A 25,204-nucleotide genomic window follows, 5' to 3' on the forward strand; every position below is an offset into this window, starting at 1 on the left:
GACATTGGAAAGGTGCATGAAATGATACCGCACTGCGGTACCACGAATGTCTCCGCCGGCCAAAGTCCCACAATCGGGTTGAAGATGTGAGAAGACACGATCCATTCTTCAAGCCCGCACTGCTGTTCTCATCACATCATCCCGCTCAAACACTGGCTCCTCAATCTCGCTCGCCGGAGTCGACGCAGCAGTACTCGGCGCCCTCGAACTATCGGAACCATAACTCTCGCTCCTCTCATACGACGGAGCCGACGACCCCGCCGCCGACGACGTCCTCGAAAGCGCAAAAATCGACTCATAATCCGGCGCACACTCCTTCTCCGGCTCCCTCGGCACATACAGTGGCAGCGGCTCCACATCCTCGTCGTATTCCGGCGGCGGCGGCGATCTATCCCGCGGCACACGGGGCACGATTTCGAGCGGCGTAGTGGAGCGGACTGTGAATTGCTGTTTCCCATATTTGACGCCGATGACGACGTTGAGTGCGTAGCGGCGGGTGATGGTGTAGGTTTTGAATGTGGGGACGCACTCCACGTTGTTGACGAGGCGGAAGTTGGAGGTTAGGGATATTGTTTTGCCGAGGGGGGCGGGTTTGTTCATGTTTGTTCGCGCTATGCATGTGACGTGTTTTGACACGACGTCTTCGGGTTCGGTGATGCTGTGGCCGCACATGCTTGTTGAGTAGGTTGAAATTGTGATGGATAGGGAATCGATGGTACATTCACCACGTTCTTCGCTCCGTCCGTCGCGAGTATCCCTAAGCAGGACTGATATAGGGATGTGCTGTCCTGGTGCTATGGTCTCGGGGTACAGAATGCTTGGGATGATGCGTGCAGAAGCCTTCTGCCGTGAGACTTTGCTGAGCACTCTAGAGACTGTTCTTTGAGATTCTCCTCCTACGTCTTTGGCCGACTTCCATATCTGGTCATACAGCACTGTGGAAGTACATCGAGCGTGTCGTGGTGTGTCTAGTTGTGGTGTTGGTTGGTAAAGCAATAGAACTCTGCATCGTTTAACCGGTGTTGACTTGCTAAAGGTCAATCTGGCTTGGATGAAGTAGGATATCTGAGCTGCACCGCTTTGCACATTTGTTTTTAGCTGGAAGGACGGAGGTAGTGGATGTGGTTCTTTGAGATAGTTGGCTCCATGGGCAATGCGGTGATATCGTGGCTCTGTCAATTCCGGAAATGTGAACTCGAATGCCCAATGATATTTCTTCGCGGCCAGTGAACATTGGGGGAGGATTTCCTTCTCTTGGTTGAAAAGACGAATCTTTTCTTCGAACTCGCGTCTTGATAAGGAGGCGTCGCCATTGCCATTGACGTGGAAGGGCCGGGATGTTTTCGTTATGCAGTTCCCAGCAAATACAACCTTCAGAGACTGCACATTCACCTCCTCTTCTACCACGATGCTAATTCTTCCAGTGACCTTTTCGCCCTTCCTGTACACCTTGTTGCTATCACCATCGACGATGACACGCATAGCCATTTTGCGTAGAATTGGAGAGATCTGCAGTCAAGAGCATGCAGGGACTCAGCTAGGTTATAACGCTTCTGTGAGAACTGCACTGATTCGTCCAAGCACCAGGCACGCGGGTTAGTGGTGCTGCCCAGGTTGGGAGAACGTTTGCCGGGTGTTGGTTCGGCCAAGCAATGTGGAGGTTCTTGGACCTGCAGCAATGGTCTTGATAGCGGGATGGACTTCTTCGTGGCTGAGTACGGGAGGTATTGGCGCATTTGCATGTGCGGAAAGACATGTTGAAGATACATCTTTCCCCTATGTTAAGCATGATTCAATAATGAGATTAATAGGAGCTCGCGGTTGCTGTCAGTCAGTCTACTAGAATTCACGAGGGATGATCGTAGAAACTTGAGCGCTGTCCGCCCATGCGTTGGCTGACTGGTTTCGGGACGCCCAAGCGCGACGAGATCCCGCCGAGCCGGCCGTCTCGCGTTGAACGCAATCCAACAGGTCACAAATGACCTTCCATCTTACTTCTTCTGTGTTCTTCCGTGGATGTCTGAGAGCGGAATGCAGCCAAGGAGGCGTGGTGTCCTTGGCTTTGTAGTCTAGATCCGCCACGCTCTTACCCCAGTCTCACCCCGCCATCGTCTGTCAGGGCTGGTAGCGGACCACAGATGCGCGACGCACTTCTTTACACGACCCACAGAATTTTCACGGAGCTGGAAAGGCCAAGCTGAGTGGAATAGCAACATGATCGAACCTGTCGAAGATCGAGGTGACCAGGTAGCGGGGAACAAGCGCAGTTGACGATGTCCCTCAGCCGAGCCATGCTCAGCTCCGGTGTCCAGGCTTTGAGTCGCTCCCGGGCTGAATGCACTCAAGAGCACCTTGGCAGCCACGCAAGACGCTCGCTACGGACCAACTTACCAGAGAAGAAACCGGAGCGATGGAGGCGGTGCAGGTTGGGCAGCACATTGCGCAATTACGCGCTGGGTGGTAGCAGTCTCCTGAGGTCGGCCAAAGCAAACATGGCTGGAGAGACAGAGTACCCAATTTCATGGCAACTCGTTGGCGTGGGCCGTTCCGGGTTGCTCTGGAAAGCAAGGTGCTTGGTAAAGTTTAACTACTGATTGCGGAGGGTGAGGTGGGTCCTCGGCACGTGGCGGCTTATCGATAAGCGACTCGCTGTTCCAATCTGGCGTGTGGCAGGACGAAAGAGCAATTTCCCAAGACAGAGGGGACGAAACATTCACGGGGCATCCATGACGTTAAAGAAGTTACAGTATGCCAGGACAGGCATGAACAACACCCAGACTACCAAGCTGCATGAAGTGACGTATTCCCAATCAAGCTGGAGTGGCTCCTGCGGTCGCACCAGAAAATATACGATGCACTCCATCTGGCTTTGAGGGTGACAAGTTTTACAACAATTAGCAACCATGTAATATTACAGTTGTTGGTGCAGCATGATGAGGGACGCTGGAGATCGAGGCTCTGGGAAGTGGAGTGCATCGAGCTAGCGCAGATCTGAAGACGCGCTTTCACGCGTCACCGTGGCTCGCCAAAAGTTGCTCGGCTCCACCTCCAAGTCCAGCTGCACCGCCAATTGCAGCACCACCAAGCCGCTCTCCTACTGCTGCATGCACGCTAAGTGACGATAACCTCACTGTGAAGAAACCATACAACATGCCACCCCGCAAGAGCGCCGCCTCCGTCGCCGCCGCAGAGGAAGAGAGTCCCGCGCCCAAGTCTGTCACAAGGGAATCTAGAGACGATGCCTTGAGCGTAGAGGTATGCGCGCATACTGTTATACACAGTCACTCTACTCACACCTGCCAGGACCTCAATCTCCCCAAATCCATAGTCCAACGCCTCGCAAAAGGCGTGCTACCACCCAACACGCAAATCCAAAAAGACGCCCTCCTCGCAATGTCCAAGAGCGCAACCGTCTTCGTAAACTACATCACATCATGGCACGACAACCCCCCTCCTCGATGCCTCGATGCTTCCTAGCCACAACGAGAGACTAACACCACACAGCGCCGCCGAACACGCCCAGCGCTCAGGCAAGAAAACCGTCATGCCCGAGAACGTCTTCACCGCCATGCAGGAGCTCGAATTCTCCTTCATGTTGCCCCGCCTCGAGGCTGAAGTCACAAAGTTCACGTCGATACAGGCGGACAAGCGTAATACGTATCGTAAGAAGGTGCGCGAGGAGAAGAAGGCGACCAAGGAGGAGGAGCCGAGCTCGATGATCTCCGGGGTAGCGGGCGGAGACGACGAGCCGGCGGCGAAGCGGGCGAAGTTGGATGGGGAGGCCGAGGATGAGGAGGACGAGGGCGACGTGGATGAGACGGTGGATGTGGAGGATGAAGAGGTCGAGGATGACGAGATTGAGGAGGAGGGCGAGGAGACGCAGGAGGGTATGACGGAGGATCTGCTTGAGGAGAAGGAGGACAAGGATGAGGATGATGAGATGGGGGATGGGGGATGAGAGTGACTGAGGCACGCGGAGTGTTTGCATTGGACGGCGTTTCTGGAGTGCTTGTTGATATCCTCGATGTGGGTTGAATATTGTATGTTCAATATGGAAGGGCTAAATGAATCGAAGACGAAGAACTTGTATTGCATGGTTCCTTCTCACGCTAAAGAGCTGTTGAGACTCGTCCTCGTACTGTCTGAATGCTTCTCAAACTTCTCTTTCCCTTCCTCTATCCACGTCTCAAATCTGAAGACGCCAGCTTCCACGCTCCTTACCGGCGTGACCTTGACCCCTCCCAGATCTTCACCCTCGTCGATCCCTTTCTCCCTTTCTTCCTCCTCACCCTCGTCTCTGACCGTAGCCTTCCGCCCCGTCTTCTGCAAACTCGGCTGCACCGGAATCCACGGCTGCGGATGTCTAATCGGCGGATCAACATCCGCCTCATCCCGAAGCTCCATGCAAATATTGAACGAGCAGTTCTCCGGCAGCGGCTCCAACCTCGTCGTCCTTGTGGCCAGCGCCATGAATGCGGCGCGAAACTGCTCCGACAGATTGACATCGACATCTACATCCAGCTCCCGTTCCCGGCCCCTCTTCCCTCCCAGCGCCTCCTCCTCCTCCTCCTCCGGACTACTCTCCCACTCAATCTCCACATTGCGCTCACTGCGCTCGACGCGCGGAAAGCGCGAAGTATCAAACATGTATCGTTCCATAATCTTCGCGCTGCCCGTGGCTTCATTCTCGGGTAGTGAGAAGATGACGATGCCGATGCGGGACACGCTGCCGAGCAGCAGTTCTTCGCGCACGGCGGCGACGGCGTCGCGGATCCATTCGCAGACGAGCGGGTGGCGCGATTGCCAGACGGAGGCGTTGTGGAAGCGTGAGTTGGCGAAGGAGGCGCGGGGGTAGAGGGAGCGCAGGTACAGGAGCGTGTGGGTGTAGGCGGTTAGGAAGGTGGTGAAGGCGGAGAGGGCTTCGAGGTATGTCGGGGCCATGTCGGATTCTTTCTGGTTTGCTGTGTATGGGTCTGATATCTTTCCGTACCAAGTCTGTGATCAGAATGCATCGAATCTTGTCGCGTCACGTCGCGCAGGAAGGGTAGTGACGAGGTTCTGGGTGCGTGCACAATCGCTCGTGGCAGAGATCCCGGGATGCTTTGTTCGCTGATCCAAGCATTTTCGGGCAGTCGCAACGTGGCAGGCGATCGATGGTGTTGCGGGCACAGAAGTGAGGTTGTTCACGACTCGGGAGACGGCAGCAGCCTCCACAGCAGGTATTCGGAGTCCACACCGTCATAGGCCGCCTTCACCCTCCCCAACAGCTCACCGACAATCAGTTTTACTCCCTGACCGACTATTGCTTCACCGGTACAGAGAGTGGCTGACATGAATCAGACATAAAGTCGACGAACCCCCCACTTCCCTGCGTCCTCGACCGAATTGCCCCGCATCGTCTCCGGGGTCGCGTTCTTTTCCTCAGCCTTGCCGTCTTGCGGGCAAACACCACACCAAAACGCGTCACCAAGCCTCACAACGTCGTCGCATCCGTGTTGGGCAAACGCTAGAGCTGCTGACCGACTAGCTCTTGTACGCGCATCCGCCCCAAGCCCCAAGCTATGGAGGAACAGCTAGTGCAGCTGCTCTCCGCGACCCAGACTGCCCAAGAAGGCCCTCGCAAACACGCCGAGCAACAGCTGCTGTCCTACTATGGCCACCAGGAGCTGCCGCTGGGCCTGGTCAGCATCGCTTGCCACGACAATGTGCCGCTCAACATCCGGCAGGCCGCCCTGCTGTACATGAAGCAGCTGGTGCTGGCGGGCTGGAGTAACAGCTTCGAAGAGTTCAAGGGACAAATACTCGTCACCGACGAGAACAAGCCGCTGATACGGCAACAACTGCTGGCGCTTGCGACCACGGATCAGCTCGACCGCAAGCTCAAGGCTGCCTCTGGACTGGTCGTCAGCAAGATCGCAAACTCGGACTACCCAGACCAGTGGCCGGACCTGCTCGACAACCTGCTGCAGCTCATACCCGTTGCTACGGATGGCCAGCTCCACGGCGCACTCAAGGTGCTCAGCGAGCTCGTCGAGGACTGCTTCAACGAGGCGACCTTCTTTGGCATCGCACCGCAGCTCGTCAAGGTCATTTATGACGTGGCCGTCAACGAGCAGCGGAGACCCGTGCTGAGGGCGCTCGCCTGCAGTGTCTTCCGTGGCTGCTTTGACATTCTGGAGATGGTGCTGGAAGACCACAAGGCCATGGTCAAGAGCTTTGCCGACGAGATACTGAAGGAGTGGATTCCCTTCTTCGTCAACATCCTGAAGACGAGGCTGCCGGAGCCGCCATCGTTCCAGGACGATGAGACTGACGCTGAAAGCGCCGAGGCATTCAAGGGAATGGTTGCGCTCAAGCTTCAAGTCGTCAAGGTAGGTGGTGTGATATCTTGTAATTGACGAATACTAAGCCAGCCAGATCCTCATGCGCATACGGTCCGTCTTCCCTGCCATCCTCTCGCCGCAAAGTCTCATTCTCTTCCAGGCGACGTGGGAGGAACTGTCGCTGCTACAACCTGCATACTCGCTCATGTACATACAAGAGGAGCGCCAGAGCAGACTGGAGGATGCGGATGGTCTGCCCTACACATTGGACTTCCTCGTCCTGGAAGAGCTCGACTTCATGCAAGCCTGCTTGCGAGCACCCCCCGTCCGCCAACAACTAGAACAAGAGCTTGCAACACAGACTCCCGAGACGTCGTGGGTGACACAGGTCGTCAAGCTCGCTGTCGCCTATGCACAGATCACGACGGAAGAGGAGGGCCTGTGGGACATTGACGTCAACATCTTCCTCAGCGAGGAGACGAGCGTCACTGCCAACTACACCCCGCGAACAGCATGCGGCGATCTTGTCATTAAGCTCGGCGAATGGCTTACGGAGCCCACTATCAACGGTCTGTTGACCTACTCAAGAGCACTCTACTCCGAAGCCAGCGACTGGAAAGCCAAGGAAGCCGTCCTGTTCGTCCTGAACCAGATGCTCAGCGACTTCCAAGACGTGGACAAGCAGATCAGCGCCGAAGCTGCAGGTGGCTTTGTGGACTTCATTCGCTTCGCCATGGCACAGCCGGATCCTTTCCTGAGAGCTCGTGGTTATCTCGTTGCTGGTAGCTTGACACGAACCTCGGGCGACGCACTGCAACAGCTTGCGACACCTTTCCTCGAAGCATCGTTACAAGCCATTCCTGTTGACGAAAATGAGGTTGTTCAAGTCTCGTGCATTCGCGCCATTCAGCTCTACCTCCAGGCCCTTCCGCATGCTATCACACAACCGCTGCAGAGTACCATCATCACCGCAATTACCAGCTACCTTGGCACACAAGACTTGCAGGAGCTCGCGGACAGTGATGATCTGATGGTCACTTTAGTGGAAACACTCCGGGACGCCATCCTCATCGATACCCGGATATGCATCACCGCGAACGGACTAGACACTTTGTTCCAAGTCGCCAGCCACGGTGCGAACAACTTCCAGCTGGCGATGCTGGTCAACGAAACATTCGAGGATGTCACACAGTCGATATCGCAGATGGGTGGAGACGCCTATGTGCAGCTGTGCGCCAAGGTCCTGCCATCATTGACAGGTGCTTTCGACGTTGGCAGCCTTACCGAGGAGAATGCTCTGTGCAACATGGCCGCTGACCTCCTCTCTGTTCTTGCAGAACATGGCCCTGAACCTCTTCCAGCTGGCTTCGTTGCAGCGACAATGCCGAAGCTCACCCGGCTCCTGCTTGGTAGCGCCGATGAAGAACTGCTCAAATCTGCCACTATTGCGGTTAAGAACATCTTGTCGCATGACCACCAACAACTCTTCGAGTGGCGGGACGACACCGGTAAGGCCGGTCTCGAAGTCGTTTTGATCATCGTCTCGCGTCTGCTCTCGTCATGTTCCGCACACGCTGCAGGGGAGGTCGGTGCACTCGCCGCTGAGGTTGTAGAGAAAGCCGGTCACGAACGACTGGGTCCGTATCTTGAAGAGCTTCTGCGAAGCGTCGCCGTACGGCTATCTGAAGCAGAGCACGCACCATTCATCCAGAGTCTAACCCTTGTCTTCGCTCGTCTGAGCTTGAACCACGCTTCTGAAGTGGTCGACTTCCTCGCTCGACAAGACATCGGCGGACAGAACGGCCTCCAAGTCGTCATGGCTAAATGGCTCGAGAACAGCATCAACTTCGCCGGCTACGACGAGATCCGCCAAAACGTCATCGCCCTATCAAAACTCTACGACCTCAAAGATCCCCGGCTAGCGCAAGTACACGTCAAAGGTGATTTGATCCCCAATACTGATGGTCGCATCATGACCCGCAGCCGTGCTAAAACAAGTTCGTCTCCCCTCCACCCACACACCCCCATACACCCCACTAACACATCACCCAGATCCAGATCAATGGTCCATCGTCCCCGCAACCCTCAAGATCCTCAAGGTCCTCATCGTCGAACTCCAGTCCGCCTCGGGCGCGCCCCTCGACGCCGCCGCCGCCGCCGAACTCGCCGAAGATGAAGGCTCCGACGATGGCGACTGGGAAGACGAGCCCAACCCCTTTGTCGATCTCGGCTCTGGCTTCAGCAAAGAACAACTCATGGCGTTCGCGGCCGAAGAGCCCGGCAGTGGGCGCCAGCGGGACGACGAGACGCAGGGCTTCTTGGTGGAGTTTTTCAAGAGAGCCGCGGGCACGCAGGGATTTGCGGAAGAGTTTGAGGCATTGAGCGAAGAGGAGAAACAGAGGTTGAGGGAGAGCGCGCAGTAGGATCGTGGGTGGACGTCGCCTGTGTGAGAGGGGGGGTTTTTGAAAGAGAGCATGCAGTAGTATCACGCGCTACTAGAACTTATGATATGGGTGGGTTTAAAAGGAGATTCCGCACTACTGCAAGTGCCTCATGTTGGGTTTGCATTTTTCAGACTCGCTGGATATGTACAGTTCTGTCCCGCGCGCCTCCTGCGCGCAATGACGAATCGAAAAAGCCACGACGTGGGCTCAGTGTTCCTTTTTTTATTATTATAGAGCGCATAGATGGCATGGTATTAAACAAGCTATATACACGACTCAACACAACTTCATGCTCAATGCTTTGCTTGGTGAAGGTAACTTGTCCCGTTCTTGTCGCGAGGTTGGATAGACATGGGGTTGTCGGGACATGCAGATCCGTGAATCACGCGCGCAGTGCTGGTGGGATCGAGAACACACGGTCAGTTTTGCGGAGATGTGCTGGTACTACGCGGTGTGCGTTGAGGGTGTGGATGGATGCGTGCGGAGGGAGTATGGAATGGGCAAATGCGGGCAGCGTGGCGATGGGACTTTGAGGCTAAGCAGGAGTGTGCATGGGTTTGGGTGTAGGAGGTCGACGAATGTGGGTTTGCCTATGGGGAGTTGGGCTGCGAGCGGGAGGGAGTGGGAATGCTGGGGGTTTGTGATTCGGTGAGGAAGCGGGGAGAGGAGATGCTGTGGGGGAGGTGGAGTCACTCAGGCTTGTGCATTGGGTGGAGTTTGGGAGGTGGAGAGCGAGGGGATTGGAGGTGGTGGGGGAGTATGTTGAGGGGGAGACGGTGTGTGTAGAAGAGCTATGAAGGGACAAGGGCCCGGGCTCGAATGTGTCTTTGAGTCGTTCAAGCGTAACTTCCAGTATTGGGGGAGATGAAACGGTGAGTAACAGTCATCACGTATGATCTGGCAAGAGAAGTGGACATGTACGATGTTTACTAAAGCTAAGGTCTGAGCTATTGTTGTCCTTTGCAGACCTGTCCTAGTGACATCGAATTCTGAATCGTCCTTTCTGTCTTCATCATTTCCATTACCATTTCCGCCTCTCGTTGTCCAAGTCCGTGGTAAGCATAGCTATGCTCAGATAATGTATAGTTTCATCTCTTCTCGTGCAAGTCCCTGGCGAGCACCACTAACCCGAGCCATGCTCAGGTTCCAGACATCTCGACATCCTTCACAAAGTCTGCCTCCTCCAGCCTAACACCGTTCAAGATCCTGCCGAGGTGCGTCTTCTCCACGCCCTCCCCCTCGCGCCGAATCTTCATCAGTAAGGTGCGCAGGAATGGTACCGGCGACATCCTCAGACCCCAATGACCAGAGGGCGGATCGATGAATCCATCAGCATAGACTTGCTGGCCTTTCACAGGCTTACATCGCAGGAGACCAAGGAAGTCGCATAGTTCAGTGTACTCTTCGAACGAACGGAGGTAGAGGCTACCGGTGAAGAGATTGAGTTGCACCGTGAGGCTGCGAGAGACTTCTTCAGGCATGAAGGCATGGCCGATGTTGTAGAGCTCGAGTTTGTCGAGCGATTCGAAGCTGGCGTTTGCTCGTGGGGCGAAGATATGCAGAGTGACTTTTGCGTGCTCGCGAATGAACGATAGCAAGCTGTTAGCTTCTACGGGGCTGATGATGACGAGTTGTTGGATAGCATTAGTGACAGTATCTCGCACAGACAGTACGAACTGGACTGGTCGCTGGTATGAGTCGGAGATGAAATGATGGCTCGCGAAACTGTTGGGAACTTTTACCGTGCGCTCGAAGTCTGCAGTGACCATCAAATCTGTGGGAAACTGCCCAAGTGCAAACAATCTGGCGGCGCTCGTGGTAGCCAAGGCATGGAAAGCGGGCTTAAAGACTCGTGGGTTAGGGCGCAGGTAACCGGTTTGTACCAGGTGTCGGACGTCAGAATGAACAGAGTGGCCCTCAGGCTCCAGTCGTGCAGGCCGCTCAATTTGTCTCTCTTCTTCGATTTCGGGAGCCAGTTCACGTTCTTGCTCTTCGCTCAAAGTAGCAATGCCAAAGCCCATTGCGTCAAACTCCCTGCATCTAGCGACAATTCGTACAATATTCACATTGCCCAAGTCCCAGGTTTTCAGCATTCCCAAACTATCTTCTTCCTTGGTCAGTGGTTTGTAGCGTGCCTCCAGCGTCTGAGCCTCATCTTCAAGGAAGGACTGAGCTTGAGCCTGAGTGGTTGCAACGCCATGCAAGGAATTGCTGTTGCGTTCGTATCTCTCGCCTTGGACTGCCCATAGTGGCATGCTCCTCTTGAGGTCTTGCCAAGTCTCAGTAATTGACCAGCACAAAATATCGCTGACTTCGATGGAGTCATTGGAAAGCTTTCCAGTACGCTCACAAATCTTTGCCGAGATCTCCTCTGGAACAATGAATGCTACCGACTGGCCCAGACCTAGCTTTCTCATTCTCATACATCCTGTGTAATTGTCAGTGAGTGTAATAATTTTATGCTCTTGGCAGACATACCTTGGGTAAGCTTGTCCTTTACCAGGCCCTGTCCCAAAGTCACTGCAGCTCGGTAGTCGCGAGGTAATTTCAAATCCGTTCCTCTAGTATGAGCCTCGTCAAGATAGACCAAGCAGACACCGAGATTTTTGGCAAAGGGAGATGTTTGCAAGGGCTCGATGCGGCCTGCGCGATCCAAGACTGAAAGCTCCTCATCTTCGAAGAACACAACAGCCTCGATGCTATCGTCGTCAAGCATTTTCAGCCATGCTTCAGCAACTTGCTGATTGTCTTGCTCAAGAATAGAAGCACCGCAATCAAGTATGACTCGGACCTCTGGAACCATCTGAACGACCAATGAGAGAAGGTGATCCGCATCACTACCATTGACATTTGTGCGTGGCGGCAACAGCTCAACTGATGTTTCAGCTTGCAATAGGTACCGTAGTACTAGCGCATTGGTATGGCTCTGACTGGGAAGGTCCAGATGCTTGACTGTCAGAGGTAGCAGATGCAAGGTGTCGTTTGTGCCAGAAAATCCGGTAACCGGATGTGTCTTGACGGCGCCAATGTCCCATCCCGAAGCGCTCAACTTCTGAGGGAACTCTTTCATAGCCTTGGGGAAAACCAGAAAGGAGAGATAGTAGTCGATAGCCTTCTTGGAGTAGCGTAGAAACGGGAACAACTCGACGATGCATTGATGAGGATCTTTGATGGATACCCCGGACAGCTGGCGGAACGCGGGTGGCAGGTCTGGGGATGCTGTAGCAACCCATTCATCGTACTGAATGTTACCCTGATCTGACTTAAGTAGATGAACGAAACTGTCAAAGAGCTGTTCGTCCGTCAATCCGCCATAGTAATGTGACAGAAGGGAGAGAAGAATGACCACGTCAGGATGAGAGAACTCGCTCCTAGGACTGGGACAATCCTTGCTCCTGAAAGGTACTGCAAGTTGCGTCTCCGGGATTCTGCTCGGATCGAGGCCGTAATTGACTCGCCAGCGCTTCGTACCCAACGCAAATTGTAGAATGCCACCAGCAATGAGACCTCGGACCAGCAACAATGGATGTTTGGTGCTCTCTGTCCAGAATCTGCTGCTCTCCACAGCTGCTATCTCGCTAGCCGTGAGCTCAGAGTTGGTGATGTATCGCAGAAGCGAGGCTTGAACGTCTGGAGACTGCGAGCTAGTCGGTAGTCCAACGATGCCGAATTCGACTATGTGTTTTGCGAGGAGTAATAGCAGCTGTCCTGCGGTATCGCTGCGCAAGATCCTGACTCTGGGAAACCTTCCTGCTTCATCTCGCTCAACTTCGATGGATTCTGGTCGCCATTTCTTTAATTCTTTGGCGAAGCGCGGAATCAGACCCACTATAGCTTGAATCACCTGCCATCGCTCTGGTGCGAACTCGATAGATCGCTGAGTCCCCATGGTGTAGATCAACTCAAACTTCACAGAGAAGTTTTCGTCTGACTCGTCCACTATGTCGCGAGATACATTGTCGAAGAACTTTTGTGTTTCTAAGAGTGATCCTGCACATGCTTGACCAGCTAAGAGAGCTTCAATCGCCATGAGCTTGAACGATAGTATGTGCTCAGGCTGGATCAATAAGACGCCACGGTTCACTATGCATTCCTCATAGGTCTGACGAATGAGGTTCGCTTCGGTCACATTCGGTCGCAGCGAGCGAGAGAAAGGCATGTGGTAGATGCGCCTATTCAGCAGATACCCGAGCTTGGAGATGAGCATGTGCAACATCTGTTTGCTCTGGGGCTTTGCAACTATGATTCGTACAAGCTGCTTCCTGTCCGCCAAGTAAGCTGCCAGCATTGGCACAATAGTACTGCTCTTGCCACCACCCATCAAGAGCTGAAGTACAATGTTGGTGGCGTCTTGAGAATCTCTCATATGCGAAGCGATGTACTCCTGTTCTTTCCGGATGAGAATTCCACTCTCCGCCTCGAGCAACAGTGTCTCAGGAAATTTTTGGGGATCCCAATTGCTGTGACCAATATGGCCAAGTTCTTCCATCAAGTCTGCTGGCTTGTGTGATAGGGAAACCAGTCGCTGTGCTCTATGCAGCTGCGTAACAGCAAGTCCATACTCGATGATTACAGTCTTCCATGAATCTGACAATGTACCAAAGCGGTCGCGGTGCAGCTGTGCGAGCCAAAAGGTCGGAGGTGTACGTGGAGAGTGCTGCACGAGCAGCCCAATGTGATTGCTGAGAGAGTCATCAATTGCAACGACTTGGTAAAGTGCAAGATTGAAGGCTTTGAAATAGCGCTTGCAATTGTCGAGGTACGTTTGGAGCAACTTTTCAACAGTATCATCTGACCAGGCGTCGGCCGCTCTAGAATCTGGTACGTGAAGGGCCTTAAGAGAGGCACAACTATCACGTAAGGCGTCAACATAATCCATTTCACACTTTGATTTCGCCAGAGATTGAAGTGTCTCGCAGAGTTGCTTGAGTCCAGTGCCCTGACCATCGCTCTGGGACAACGTATGGCGATCCAATGTTGGAAGTACAGGCTCACAAGGCGGTACCAGCGTCGAAAATGAGCTTTGGTTTCGTTCCTCCCTGGAAATGGTTGGTGGGGCTGCTGCAAAAATACAGTCGATGTGGAAAATAGACTGTGTATTGCTGGTCTTGCGCAACACCAATGGCTTGCTGTAATTTGGGTGTGGCGAAGTGATAGGCAAAGCTTGCTGTTGTGCCATCAATGCAGATGTACCCTGGAGATATCTTAGGAACTGGCTGTTATGGTACCATGTCTTGAACTTTGCTTCGATGCGTGACATTGCACCCGACACATCGACGTACTGAAGGACTGATTCATGCGTAGGACGGACCGGTACCTTGACAGGCCACTGACGCTCTAATTCAGCAACGAAAAACTGAACTGCTGCATCTTGACGAGTTTTGAACAAACTGTTTATGCGCTTGTCGTGTTCTTGATCGGTTTCGGAGTATTGCTTCGGTATATTCTCCTCTTCAGAATCATCGAACGATTTCGCAGAGTTTCTGACGATGTTGAAGATTTCAACAGATTTCCAGCTGCTACCGTCAGCTAAGTGAAAAGCCGGAACTGAAGGCGGCGTGACACTAGGCATCGACTGCAGTCTGTAGAAAATTGCAAAAACTTGTATAACGCGCACATCTGCTGATTTAGCAAATGCCATTGTCGAAAGCCAAGTCATGATGTTGTATCGATTACAGTTTCCACGCAATTTAGGTAGGACCAGGTGAAGACTGCACCAAAACTTTCGAAGTTTCTCGGTGGCATCGCCTAACCACTTCGAATCGTAGTGAAGCGTCTTTGGATCGAACAAGTTACTCGGGCCATCAATATTCTCGCCCTTGAAGTGTGTCTGTAATAGGATGTCGCTCAAATTTCGAATGGTCGTATCAAGAACCGCTTCGTCCCTGGCTATCATAGTGGCCGCCATATATGCACGCTGGCCTCGCTGAGATTGCTTAGACACATCTCGAGCTTCGTGGACCTTGTCTTTGCCAGAGGTGCGCATGTCAGCCCCGAAACCATAGACACGAAAAGTAGATGTTCGCATACAGTCCCGTAGCTCCAGGTGAGAGTTCGTTCGTGTCCATTTTGTGGTATCAGGCATTTGATCAGGGTAATACAAACGATGGGTCTCAGCCTGTCGGATGATATCTTCTGCGCCAACGCGAAGTTTAGGATGCTGTGACAAGAAGGGCAGCCTTGCATCCCACTCAATTGTTTGCATATCCATTATCTCGGGTGGATAGAATGACCTTGATGGTGAGATTTTTGCAATCTGATACAGTAGTTCGACGTTCTCTGTTGTCAAGAACTCGAATGAACGTACAGCGGCGGACTGCAAAACGGTCAGCGCTGATTCCGTGCCTGTGTATCCAGTCAAAGGATCCGGTAGGCAATGTGAAGTCAGCGCATGCAGGAGCGCGAGAAAGAGTCTACGCTGAACGTCTCCGCTCTCTTGAACACGCCCAAGAGTGGTATCGAGCGAGTATGCATAGACTGCTTGAGCCTTGTCTTGCTTAATGCAAACTAAGACATGGTGATCCTTTGGTGCAGTGATACAACTGATCGAATCTGCATCGAATGTCCGGGGTACTGGAATCAGAACCAATCGATCTTCGATTGTGGTGGCGGGTTTGAGGACCAGTTTGCTGGCAAGACCAATCAGAGTTCCCATTGTCTGGTCAGGATCAACGATCATGCCGCGATATTGGCGAGAGTGTATCGTGGTCTCCTGGCTGGCAACGTGAAAGTCGAGTTGCAGCCGTGGTAGATTGATGTGCACTGTATGTGTCAAAGTATCCAGTACAGTATGAACATGCTGAGAATGCTCTAGAGTGCCGAAGATCTTGGACAGTGTACTAGCAGTATTGCTATAGATGTTTGCTAGGATGCAGGCATCTTTCACAAGCCGCCATGCAACTCCTTTCCGTATCAGTCTCCATCCAGGGCCGCAGTTTGACCAAGGGTCGTCTCGGGAACAGAATATCACCTCGTCTTGATCGTGATCGTACCAGTGAATGTATTTTGTCACAAAAGCTAGAGGCAGGCAATCTTGGAAGAGTCGTGAAGGGATCAAATCTGATCTGCAGAGTGTCAGCTTAGTAAGCATATTATGCTCTAATTTGACTTACTTTGAATTGTTCTTGACTGCGACTAGTAGCATGTCTGTATGTGACATGCCAAAATGCAGCTTGTAGCCCTGATACGTGGATTTCGCCGAAAACCTCATACCCGGTTGATCTGTTGGAACGACTTCAAGCGTTGATTTTCCAAACAGAGGCATATAGATCGGATGCTGCACGAATTCTGATGGGAGACGAGCCAATGGCAGACCATTCACGAGCAGCTCTGCAGTCAGTAGGTTGAAGAAGACTGTAAGGTCGCCAGACTTAGTGCAGAGCCAATGCTTGTGAGTCACCTCACTCATGGTCTTCCAATGTGCTCCAGGTAGAGGATCGAAGTCGGCCCAATTCTTACGCACAGCTGTATCGAGACCAGTGTCACCATTCTGAATGCACTGACGAAGCTTCGTGAACGCGCAGTAAAGAGTCGTTCTCCAAGATTGCAGCATGGCTTTGTAGACAGCTTGAGATTCGGACTGTGCAAGCTTGCCATTTTCTTGTACTACAATCGAACATCGAAGAAGGATAGAGGTTGCAGAAGGTTGCTTGAGAACCACGTCGATGAATTTGTCCTCCACGCTGAAAGTTTGTGTGCACAGCAGTGCAATTTCCGTAGCTCTCGAGTACAAGTCGGACCTCTGCTTCTCCTCTACCGAATCGCGCGCTCTGCCTTGGAGACGAATGAGCCACTCCATACTGACTTTGCGGGCTTTGGCTAGGAATTCCAGGCTACGATCTTGGACATCAACAGATGGAGTCATGCTAAGTATGCGTAGACTCAGCCCGACGAAGGTGGCGACCGCCCGCCAAGATTCCCAGTTCTCAGAGATGCGCAAGAGAGAGAGCTCGAGTTGTGCAAGCATTGCATGACAAAACGAATCTTCCAATAGGATGCTATGACTTGTGCGGCTTGAAAGACCATTGGGCAAACCGCATTGACCAACGGCCTGTAAAAGGAGAGTTTGCGTCTCCACTTTCGCAAAGTCGATTGTGGGCGTTGCCAGTTGCGTAAGGATGTTCGAATATATGATGTTTCGACCTGATGGGAGCGCTCCAAAGCTCTTGTACTCATCGATGGAGAAATGTACCGGACAATCGGAGAGGCTAGCAATTACCTCGTTCGGCGTTCTGCCATCCGGACACGAAGGTGGCCTGTACAAGAAGCTTTCAAGGTTTCTCGATCGTGCGTCGGGCATTTGGTAAACGCATTTCTTTGCAACATGTTCTGTGGAGTGGCGGTCTCCCGTATGATGATTGAGCGATTTGTCGTGATAAACGTATCGCAGTGCGTTGGGAAGACAGACATTATCGTTTTCCAGAGTTGGAATAACCTTCACGGTCTTGCGGTGTGTCCTCGTGTGCGGCTTGACAGTTGAAAGAGGTACGATACGTCGTGCGCGGTAATCTTGCTGCTGTAGCATGTTGGACAATCCATGGTGCTGATCAAGAGTATAAGCGGTCGTGGGTTTTGAGGTATCACGCGTGGCGAATCCAAGCGCGGTCGCGACGAGGAACATCGATGCATCTCGCCATTCGCTATACGCTTGTGGAACTTTGAGCTCAAACACAGTCGCTTTAGCTGTCGGTATATCGGAAGAGAGTGGCCACTCATAGATATGGATGCTCATGCGTTCTGCTCTGGTCTTGTAGTCGCATCTCCTGCAGGTTGACGAGTGTCTGGTTGCCGTATATCTGTGGCGGCGATTGTAAACATATGTTTCAGTTTCACAGACGTTCCTGTTGTAGTTTTGCATCAAACTCTCATACTGTAGCTTGAGGTTGGCAAGTTCTTTACACTTCGACTTTTGTTCTATCTCTGCATCTCGCTCGATGGTCGCCCATTGCGGTCTGAAGCTCCTGGGAGATTAATTGAAATATCTGACAGCAAAGGTCGACAGATTTTCCAAAGTGAGAGAAGACAGACGGACTTCCTTCGATTGCCATTTTTCGACGACTGCCGACATAGCGTTCAACTTCAGCCAGACGCTGCATCTGGCTATGAAGCGGCAGAACAAGACATTGAAGCTCGTCTAAGGCCAACTCCGGGTCGAAATCAGATAGCAGAGGGTAGAGAACGCAGGCTGACTTGTCGCAGGCCACCCAAAGCTCCAAAAGAGTCAAGTACATGGTGGACAGACTGGCTGGTATTCCACTGTACTCGGCACTGGCGGCCGCATGGTAAAGCTGCATCAAGGCATACAGCTTGCCACACGAGTCACGGTCGCGGAGATGGCACGATACCCAAGACTGCAGATATCGTTCAATCCAAGCTTCCACAGCGGCTAATCGCAGGTATTTTGTATCGCCAGAACAGCCCAGAGTCTTCGGTAAATCTTGCTCAGGGTATGCCGGAAATTGCTCATCTGGTTGGAAGTTTGCACATGCGGTATCCTGACGCCTCGTAGAGATCGAAGCAAGGAATGCATCGAGTTTAGGCAGAGTTGTATCTAAGTCTTTCTCGGGTTGCAGACTCCGAAGTACAGTGGTGTCGATGTTGCCACGTTGACAGCTTGTGAGCGTGTTCCACTTCTTGTCGATGAATGCATGAGTGTCGACCATACTAGCTTTGAGCTCCTTCGCCCAGGAAGGAAGCACCAAGTTCAGATGTCCTAGATTTTCCAACTTGCGGATTCGGCGCTCTAGTTTGGCATATACGACATACAGAGTCTCGCTGCCTATGACTGTCCACTTTGCTTTGGCCTGGGATACCTATTAGTACTCGTGTTGATCATTGCTGAACTTTAAAAGGTTACTCACCGATTTCAGTATTCGTAAAAGTAGCTGGGCCATGAACACTTTGTACAATCCATGAAGAGGCCGTGTGTTGCTTGACGCCCTCGTGAACAGCAACTGCAAGGTGACACGGATGAGAAGCCAGAGTGGAGAACGCCGCCATGGATGTCTGCAATTGCGCCACAAAACTTCATCGCGCGTGTTTTTCGTGATGCTGACAGTGTCGGTAAATCCGCCCAAGGCAGCGATGTAGTTCATGAGCCAGTCCGAGACCATTGCAGGATCTGTCGTATCACGATCCTCGTCAATGTTCTGTCCCATCTTGCGAACCTGAGGCTGCATGCCTGGCGCAGTCTGTGTTGTCATCTTTGCGATCGTGTATGCAAGCGACTCCCGAAAATCTTTGTCTTGCATAATGGAGACTTGTACTCTTGACGCAGAACCCGGGAACGTTCGCACGAGCCTCCCTACGGTGCTCATGGCTGCATTGTTGGTAGGAGATAACTCGAAAGATTCGAAGACGACAAGTTCACCGCGTCGACTGATCAAAAGACCTGCGTTCTGGGCTTTGATCTCGAGTGGGACTTGCTCGTCCCTTGTCCCAGTGGCAAGTTGTAGCAGGACTTCCTGGAGCTGCAACTCGCTGACATTGCCATCTTCGTCCTGGCTATCTCTCAGATTCGCCATGGCTGTAACAGCAGAGGTTACAATGGCCTGTATGTCTTGCTCCTTTACATGGTCACGAAGATCTTGTAGCGCGTAGATAGCAGTGTCGATGAGACACCGCTCGTGAGCGGATGTGTAGTCGTCCTTTTGAGGCAGTTGAGGCGGAAGTACGACATGATGGATGAGGTATGTCGCCTCGCCCGTCGACACGGGTAGCCCGTCCGAAGGCGCCATCCGGGCCACGGTGACGCAGAAGTCGCGACGCGTACCCAAGCCAACTGCGCGAGATGGGATGTCAGTAAAGTGGCGCGGAAAGTAGCCTTGAACATACCGAGAGAACAGGTACTTGAAATACTAGAACGTCAACACTAGACTGTTGGCAATCTGTGCAACAAAAGGCGCGTCCAAAAAGCGCAGGCGAGTAAGAGCAGTTGAGCAAAAGCGGTACTGCGGTGGTAGAAGGTGAGGGGAGGTGGGTAGATCAACAAAATCGCGGGGTGAGAAAAAGTTTGTCGGGTTGTGTTGTGTTGTGTTGTGTTGAGACAAACACAAACGGGCTCTCACTTTCACTAGAGGCTGCTCTTTGAGTGGACGCCACTTTGCAACTTTCACCGTGCAGCACCGGAACTGACTCACCACACCTGAAGAGCAGGCATGTATTTGTACCTACTTGTTTGTGCATTGAGACAGGTGCTGCGACTCTCTATCCAGGCTACGAGAAGTGGCGGTGTTGAGATATCGATGCGCGCGCCTGCGCACCGCCACCACAAGACACTCTCCGATTCACATTACAGAATATGGACATCCTGTCTTTCATGCCAAGGTTTCTTTCCCTGCTCTTGCATTGTGGCACAGGACTCGAAAGGTGCTAGGCAGCCATGGACATGATGAACAAGGCTGGGAAAAGAGCATGAGGCGGAGAGGAGATGAAATTGACTGATAGCAACGAAGAATGAAACCTGATTCTATGTTTTGATACCTTCCCCGTTTGCCGTGATGAATTTCCTTCTACAGATGATGTTGATATCGTTCACATAAGACGACGTGCAAACCGTAACGCGATCAACGGGCGCTAAATTCCCAATGCGGAATAGCACGGAGATGCAGAACGCAGTCGCGACTTCGCGGCCCAGCAGCATCTCCAGGTCTTCAAGCATCAAAGATATTGAGCGCGATGACAAGACTGCAAATTGATATCAGCAGCTCGCCGAAGCAACGAACACGCACCCCAACGTGCACATCATCAGTCTCGGCCGTGCATCCACCCAGCAACCACCAGTCCCCCTCCCAAAACACGACCACCCTTCATGCACTCCCACCATCCTTCGCACCTTCCACACGACCATCTCTAAAGCCTCACTCTTAATCCCTATAGAAACCCCCAAACACCTCATCCACAAACTTCCCAAACTCAAATGCACACACCCCCCGTGCTGCGCCCCATTACATAAAACACGTTTCCACATACACTTCATGCTATACCCACCCATCTCTTCATTTCCGCCAGCCCTCGACAACCCTACCGGTATGCCTATATATAGTCGCACGGGGAGAGGTATATGTACCTGACGAGGATCCAGGTTCGACGATGGAGAACGGACATGGATGGGGGTGTGTACTGTACAGCTGAAGGACCAGGGTGAGTGGCGTCGCGACGTGTGAATGAATGAATGAATGAATGAATGAACAGCCAGACATGATGAGCAAGCAATTATCCAGCAAGCCTCGGACTCCCGGATCACGCGTTGAGTCCGGGCGCGGACTCTGGCGAAAAGTCTATGATGTGATGTGATGAGATGGGATGTTGAGGGGGAATTTTCAATATTTGACATGAAACACCGCGCGCGAAAAGAGAGAAAAAAAGGGTTCCGCTGAACACCAGCATCCCGCATTATAGACGCATGTGTGCAAAATGGCCTGAGAACCGTAATATCACCCGCTTTCGATATTGACGTGAAACACGAGCGGCGAGTCGCGCGAAATGTTGCTCTCATCGCGCCGCATGCAAACTGCAATCCCCTATACCGGCCCGCCGCCACCGGTAGATCATGACCTCGACAGGCATTATCCCCACCACGCCTGGCTGTAGGTGTTTCTTATATACTCAGGCACAGTTCGAGACGAGTCTCCGCGAGTCGTTCGTGATGGATCGTCAGGTACCCGCATCACTCGCCATGGGTGACGTGGGAAGGATCGGATACATGGGGTGGGTGGTAGTGTGGTGACAAATGTGTGACGTGATGGGAGTGACCCGGAAAGATAGTAGTGGCAATATGGAATGGGTTCTTCGTATATTGAATCCGTCGTCAAGCCAAGGTTGAAGGACGGGATGTCAGTATATGATCTGCAGTATGAGATTTGTGGGCTGAGAGCTGAAGCTGATGAATTACAACTTAGTATTATATGCGGCACTTGCTCAAGTGCCTCGATGATCAAAGACAGGGCCCTTGTCCTTCATCGTAGTAGCGATCGTGACGCAGCTCTAAACCCGCGATACCAAATGCTCTATGTGGGTAATGCTGCCAAACGGATATCCCCCAAAACGCCGCGATGCCGCCCAAGCGCAATACATCCAAATCGTCAGTGAACTCGTTGGTAATAGTACACTCCTTCATCTAATCATTCACCGCTACGACCGTGTCTCAACAGGGACCTCAGTCGACGGCCGGGGCATGGGCTTCAATTCCGAGCCTGTACCGCTCTCGGCCCGTTTGCGGCCGGTCAGAGAGAAGTGGTGGCTCGATGTCGGGCGCTCTTCCGTCTTCTTCTCGTCTGCATGGTTGTTGTCGCCAAAGCGCGAAAAGAGGCCACGCTTTTTCTGGGGAAGGGGCTTAGGCTCGTCGTTCAACCCCACATCTTCGAACCCCTCTTCTGGCACGGCGGGCTGGTCCGTGCTATCGCGATGTTGCTGCATCGAAGAGCGGGGCGTAGCGCGCGAACGGCGGACATCGAGCGAGCGTCGTGTATCAACTGATCGCCGGGCATCGAGCGATTGACGTGGGTATGTCTCATTGCCGCAGTCTTGCATAGGAGACCGAGCAGAAATATCCTGTGTGACCATAAGCAGGGTGTTGGGGCGTGTCTTGGGATCCAACATACGAAGGACCTCCTGTATGAGTCGAAGCTCTCGCGCGAGATGCTGAAGGGCTCATTCTCGCTAAGCAGACTTCGGTGGTTTGAGGATGTTGTAGAGATGTTGGACTTGGAGTGCCAAAAGGCGGGCTTCTCCTGCTGGGGTGACGGCTGTGGGACATGTCAACCAGGTTCGCGCATTCAGACGGCCATGGGGGCTACAATGCAACAATGCAACAATGCATCTGAGACCGGGTCATTTGGGGTGTCTTACAGGCAGATACACGCCGCTGTCGTTGATCTCTATTGCCAATTGTAAGCGCCCACTTCATCCTATGCGGCACCGGAGCTGGCAGTGCTCTGCGGCGCATATGGCTTCATCCTCACCACTCAGTTTGTATTCTGCAGGATCCTTGACTTGCAGGGGCGTTGCACCCGAGACGGTCGTGTCCTTGAATCCATTTTCCGCCGAAGTCCGCTGGTTTTCGTCGACGACTTCAGGCACGCCTGCGCGGCGGAATGGGTTGCGGATGGGCATTGCGGGCAGGCACTACGGGCAAAGCAGGGCGAAAGTGGGCGCAAGCGGCGTGTTTCGAGAGGGCGGATGTGTGTTGGTGTCCAAGTCCAAGGTAAGGCTGTGGTCTGGTGTTGGGTGAGATCATGACTTGATCGCCGAGATCCAATGGGGCAGCGACGGCTGTCCGGACCTTGCAGCAACCTTCCTCGGCGCTGGCATATCCGGGCAGTTCGCGCGAGGGAGACGCCCAAGAGACGACGTCATGCCTAGGTAGTCGAGAAGCATCACCATCACGGGCACCCTACCAGACAATCAGAGTCGCGATAAGCACCGGCGTTTAACAGTAGGACCCTAGGAACGGTTCAAGGGACGTTAGACGCCATGTGAAGGACGATCATACGAGCCATGAAACTTTCTCCGCACCTGTCCCTGCATGCGATCCAGGAACCAGCAGCGAGACGCCTCAGGTCGCCCTGCCCGCTTCCAAATGTGGCTTCTGCCATATCCCACGGCTGAAGTCGCTTGTCGCCCATGACGGATGGCTCTAGAGGACGAAGTGGAGAGCTGTGCGTCGAGTGCGCCTGCCCAGTCAAGGATGCGGCGACGAAAACCCTTCGTGATCTCAAAACCTTCCAAGATATCCAGCCTAGCGCTTGCGTGAGGCGATCAAGAATGTGCCAACCTTGCCATCGCGCACTTTCGAGCCCCAACTCCGCACCCCATTGACATGCCATCCCTCTCCTCACCACTAGCGGCTCGATTCCGAGCAGATGCACGGGGACGACCTCTCCGTCCGCATCGTGAAACGCGAGTCCGCTCTTCGCACCGCGCCCCTCGCCCGCTTGTCAGGTACCATCGCATCGCCTGTACGGCCTAAGTTCAACTATGTATCAGGTCGTGCCTCAGGACACAGCGTCTCACGTGAGGCCCTCATGGCGTGCGCGCGAACCGACATGGCACAGCATTCTGATATCAGGCACGTTTATAGCGCTGCAGGAGGCCAACTTGGGGCACGGCGGTTTCCGGCGCCGCACCAGCCTCGATTCTACCGTTAAACACTCGCCGTGGGTCCCAGCACATGTTGGATTCCGCCCGGCACGCACAGCCAGTGTGAAGTAGATTGAAGTAAGCTGGACTCGAGTCTCCTTTAGGCTGCGGGAGGGGTCTGTGGCTGATTTGAGAATTTGTGTTCTGTAATTAACGGCCCTATTCGTGCCTGCTGGAAGTCCTGTCGTGATCTGGACAAGGCTGTGTGAATGCAGGGAAGCATATCCTGGGGCTTGCAGCATTCGCGCCATCATGAAAAGCTTACGCCGCATGTGCAACATTCCCCTCACGAAATGGCCACTCCCTACAGCTGTGCCAGCTGTTGCGTATTACCGTCGCCGTCTGGTCACTGTTCGAACGCTAAGGTTGAGCATCCTAATACTGTATCCGAGGGTTACGCGCGACATGTATTGTAGATCGTGAAGTAGTCTATGTAGGCAGGCGAATTCAAAGGCGGCCCGCTTGTCTCAGCACATCAATGATTCGCGTATCATGCTCCGGATACGGGCATCTGCAACTGAGTCAATAGTCTATTGCTGACTTCGCTTGCACTAAATGCCCCCCTGTCTCAGCTAGCCGCGCCGAGCCTGAAGATTCTACACTGCACTGGACTACCGCGATGCTCATGCAATTTGTCAGACCTTGTTGGCAGCGGTACACTACCCCAGGCGCAGGAGGGCGAGCATCGACGAAAGTAGTACATCAAGTACTACACGCAGTAGAAATGTTTTAGGGCTGCAAGGCGTGTCCGGGCAGGATTTCCAGATGGCGTGCAATCGATAACAGGTTTTGCTAATATTGGACCTGCGGGTCCTTGAAGAAAACGCATGCCGAGAATTTCTAGAATCCCGGTACCATGGGCGGTCGACTGTCTCCTCACGGGTGGGTGCAGTAGGAGCGGTGTGTGATGGGAGTCTGGGTTGCACATAGATGCTGTACAAGGTCGTATCAATATCGCTTTGAATGTTGTGCTCCGCTGGTGCCGAGCCATGACAGGAGGTCAGGCACTCGAACCGCCCCGCTCCAATAGCAGGCCACGGCAAGGACACATTGTCTGGGCTGCCATCATGGTGGAGCTACCAACGAGAATGCATCGTGATGGAAATGGATGATTCACGAAGGCGCCCTTGGCCCGTGGTTCGGCACTGTACGTTGGGTAAGACTCCCGAAACCACAGCGAGCGTCAAACGGCGCGGACGGGACCTTGCCCTTATCGGCCAAAGCGCCTTGGGCTTAATGGCTTGGGGGATCGGTAGCCTGCCTGTTGAGAGGCGATGTGCTGTAGTGGCTGGTGAAACT

At 53.2% G+C, this 25,204-nt stretch overlaps 7 protein-coding genes across 7 annotated transcripts; 2 read left to right on the forward strand and 5 right to left on the reverse strand.

The window, feature by feature from the left end:
- Positions 1-108: 108 nt before the first annotated feature.
- On the reverse strand, positions 109-1,488 carry SNOG_06963 (hypothetical protein; the record flags this gene model as incomplete). The annotated part of the gene is made up of 1 exon (XM_001797268.1): positions 109-1,488. The coding sequence occupies one exon, from the start codon at positions 1,486-1,488 to the stop codon at positions 109-111; it is 1,380 nt and encodes a 459-aa protein (XP_001797320.1).
- A 1,662-nt stretch (positions 1,489-3,150) lies between these two features.
- SNOG_06964 (hypothetical protein) lies at positions 3,151-3,958 on the forward strand (the record flags this gene model as incomplete). The annotated part of the gene is made up of 2 exons (XM_001797269.1): positions 3,151-3,255; positions 3,524-3,958. The coding sequence occupies 2 exons, from the start codon at positions 3,151-3,153 to the stop codon at positions 3,956-3,958; spliced, it is 540 nt and encodes a 179-aa protein (XP_001797321.1).
- Positions 3,959-4,109: 151 nt separating this feature from the next.
- SNOG_06965 (hypothetical protein) lies at positions 4,110-4,941 on the reverse strand (the record flags this gene model as incomplete). The annotated part of the gene is made up of 2 exons (XM_001797270.1): positions 4,110-4,117; positions 4,140-4,941. 2 exons carry the CDS (start codon positions 4,939-4,941, stop codon positions 4,110-4,112), a joined length of 810 nt encoding a protein of 269 aa, XP_001797322.1.
- A 620-nt stretch (positions 4,942-5,561) lies between these two features.
- SNOG_06966 (hypothetical protein) lies at positions 5,562-8,746 on the forward strand (the record flags this gene model as incomplete). Its single annotated transcript, XM_001797271.1, has 3 exons — positions 5,562-6,371; positions 6,463-8,320; positions 8,382-8,746. 3 exons carry the CDS (start codon positions 5,562-5,564, stop codon positions 8,744-8,746), a joined length of 3,033 nt encoding a protein of 1,010 aa, XP_001797323.1.
- Positions 8,747-9,906: 1,160 nt separating this feature from the next.
- SNOG_06967 (hypothetical protein) lies at positions 9,907-19,503 on the reverse strand (the record flags this gene model as incomplete). The annotated part of the gene is made up of 6 exons (XM_001797272.1): positions 9,907-11,195; positions 11,246-13,578; positions 13,654-15,483; positions 15,880-17,449; positions 17,799-18,570; positions 18,628-19,503. The coding sequence occupies 6 exons, from the start codon at positions 19,501-19,503 to the stop codon at positions 9,907-9,909; spliced, it is 8,670 nt and encodes a 2,889-aa protein (XP_001797324.1).
- A 2,144-nt stretch (positions 19,504-21,647) lies between these two features.
- On the reverse strand, positions 21,648-22,879 carry SNOG_06968 (hypothetical protein; the record flags this gene model as incomplete). The annotated part of the gene is made up of 3 exons (XM_001797273.1): positions 21,648-22,318; positions 22,369-22,512; positions 22,691-22,879. The coding sequence occupies 3 exons, from the start codon at positions 22,877-22,879 to the stop codon at positions 21,899-21,901; spliced, it is 753 nt and encodes a 250-aa protein (XP_001797325.1). The 3' UTR covers positions 21,648-21,898.
- Positions 22,880-22,999: 120 nt separating this feature from the next.
- SNOG_06969 (hypothetical protein) lies at positions 23,000-23,391 on the reverse strand (the record flags this gene model as incomplete). Its single annotated transcript, XM_001797274.1, has 2 exons — positions 23,000-23,159; positions 23,282-23,391. The coding sequence occupies 2 exons, from the start codon at positions 23,389-23,391 to the stop codon at positions 23,000-23,002; spliced, it is 270 nt and encodes an 89-aa protein (XP_001797326.1).
- Between the last annotated feature and the right edge of the window lie 1,813 nt (positions 23,392-25,204).

Source organism: Parastagonospora nodorum, assembly GCF_000146915.1.
Source record: "Parastagonospora nodorum SN15 chromosome Unknown scaffold_10, whole genome shotgun sequence".
NCBI lineage: Eukaryota > Fungi > Ascomycota > Dothideomycetes > Pleosporales > Phaeosphaeriaceae > Parastagonospora > Parastagonospora nodorum.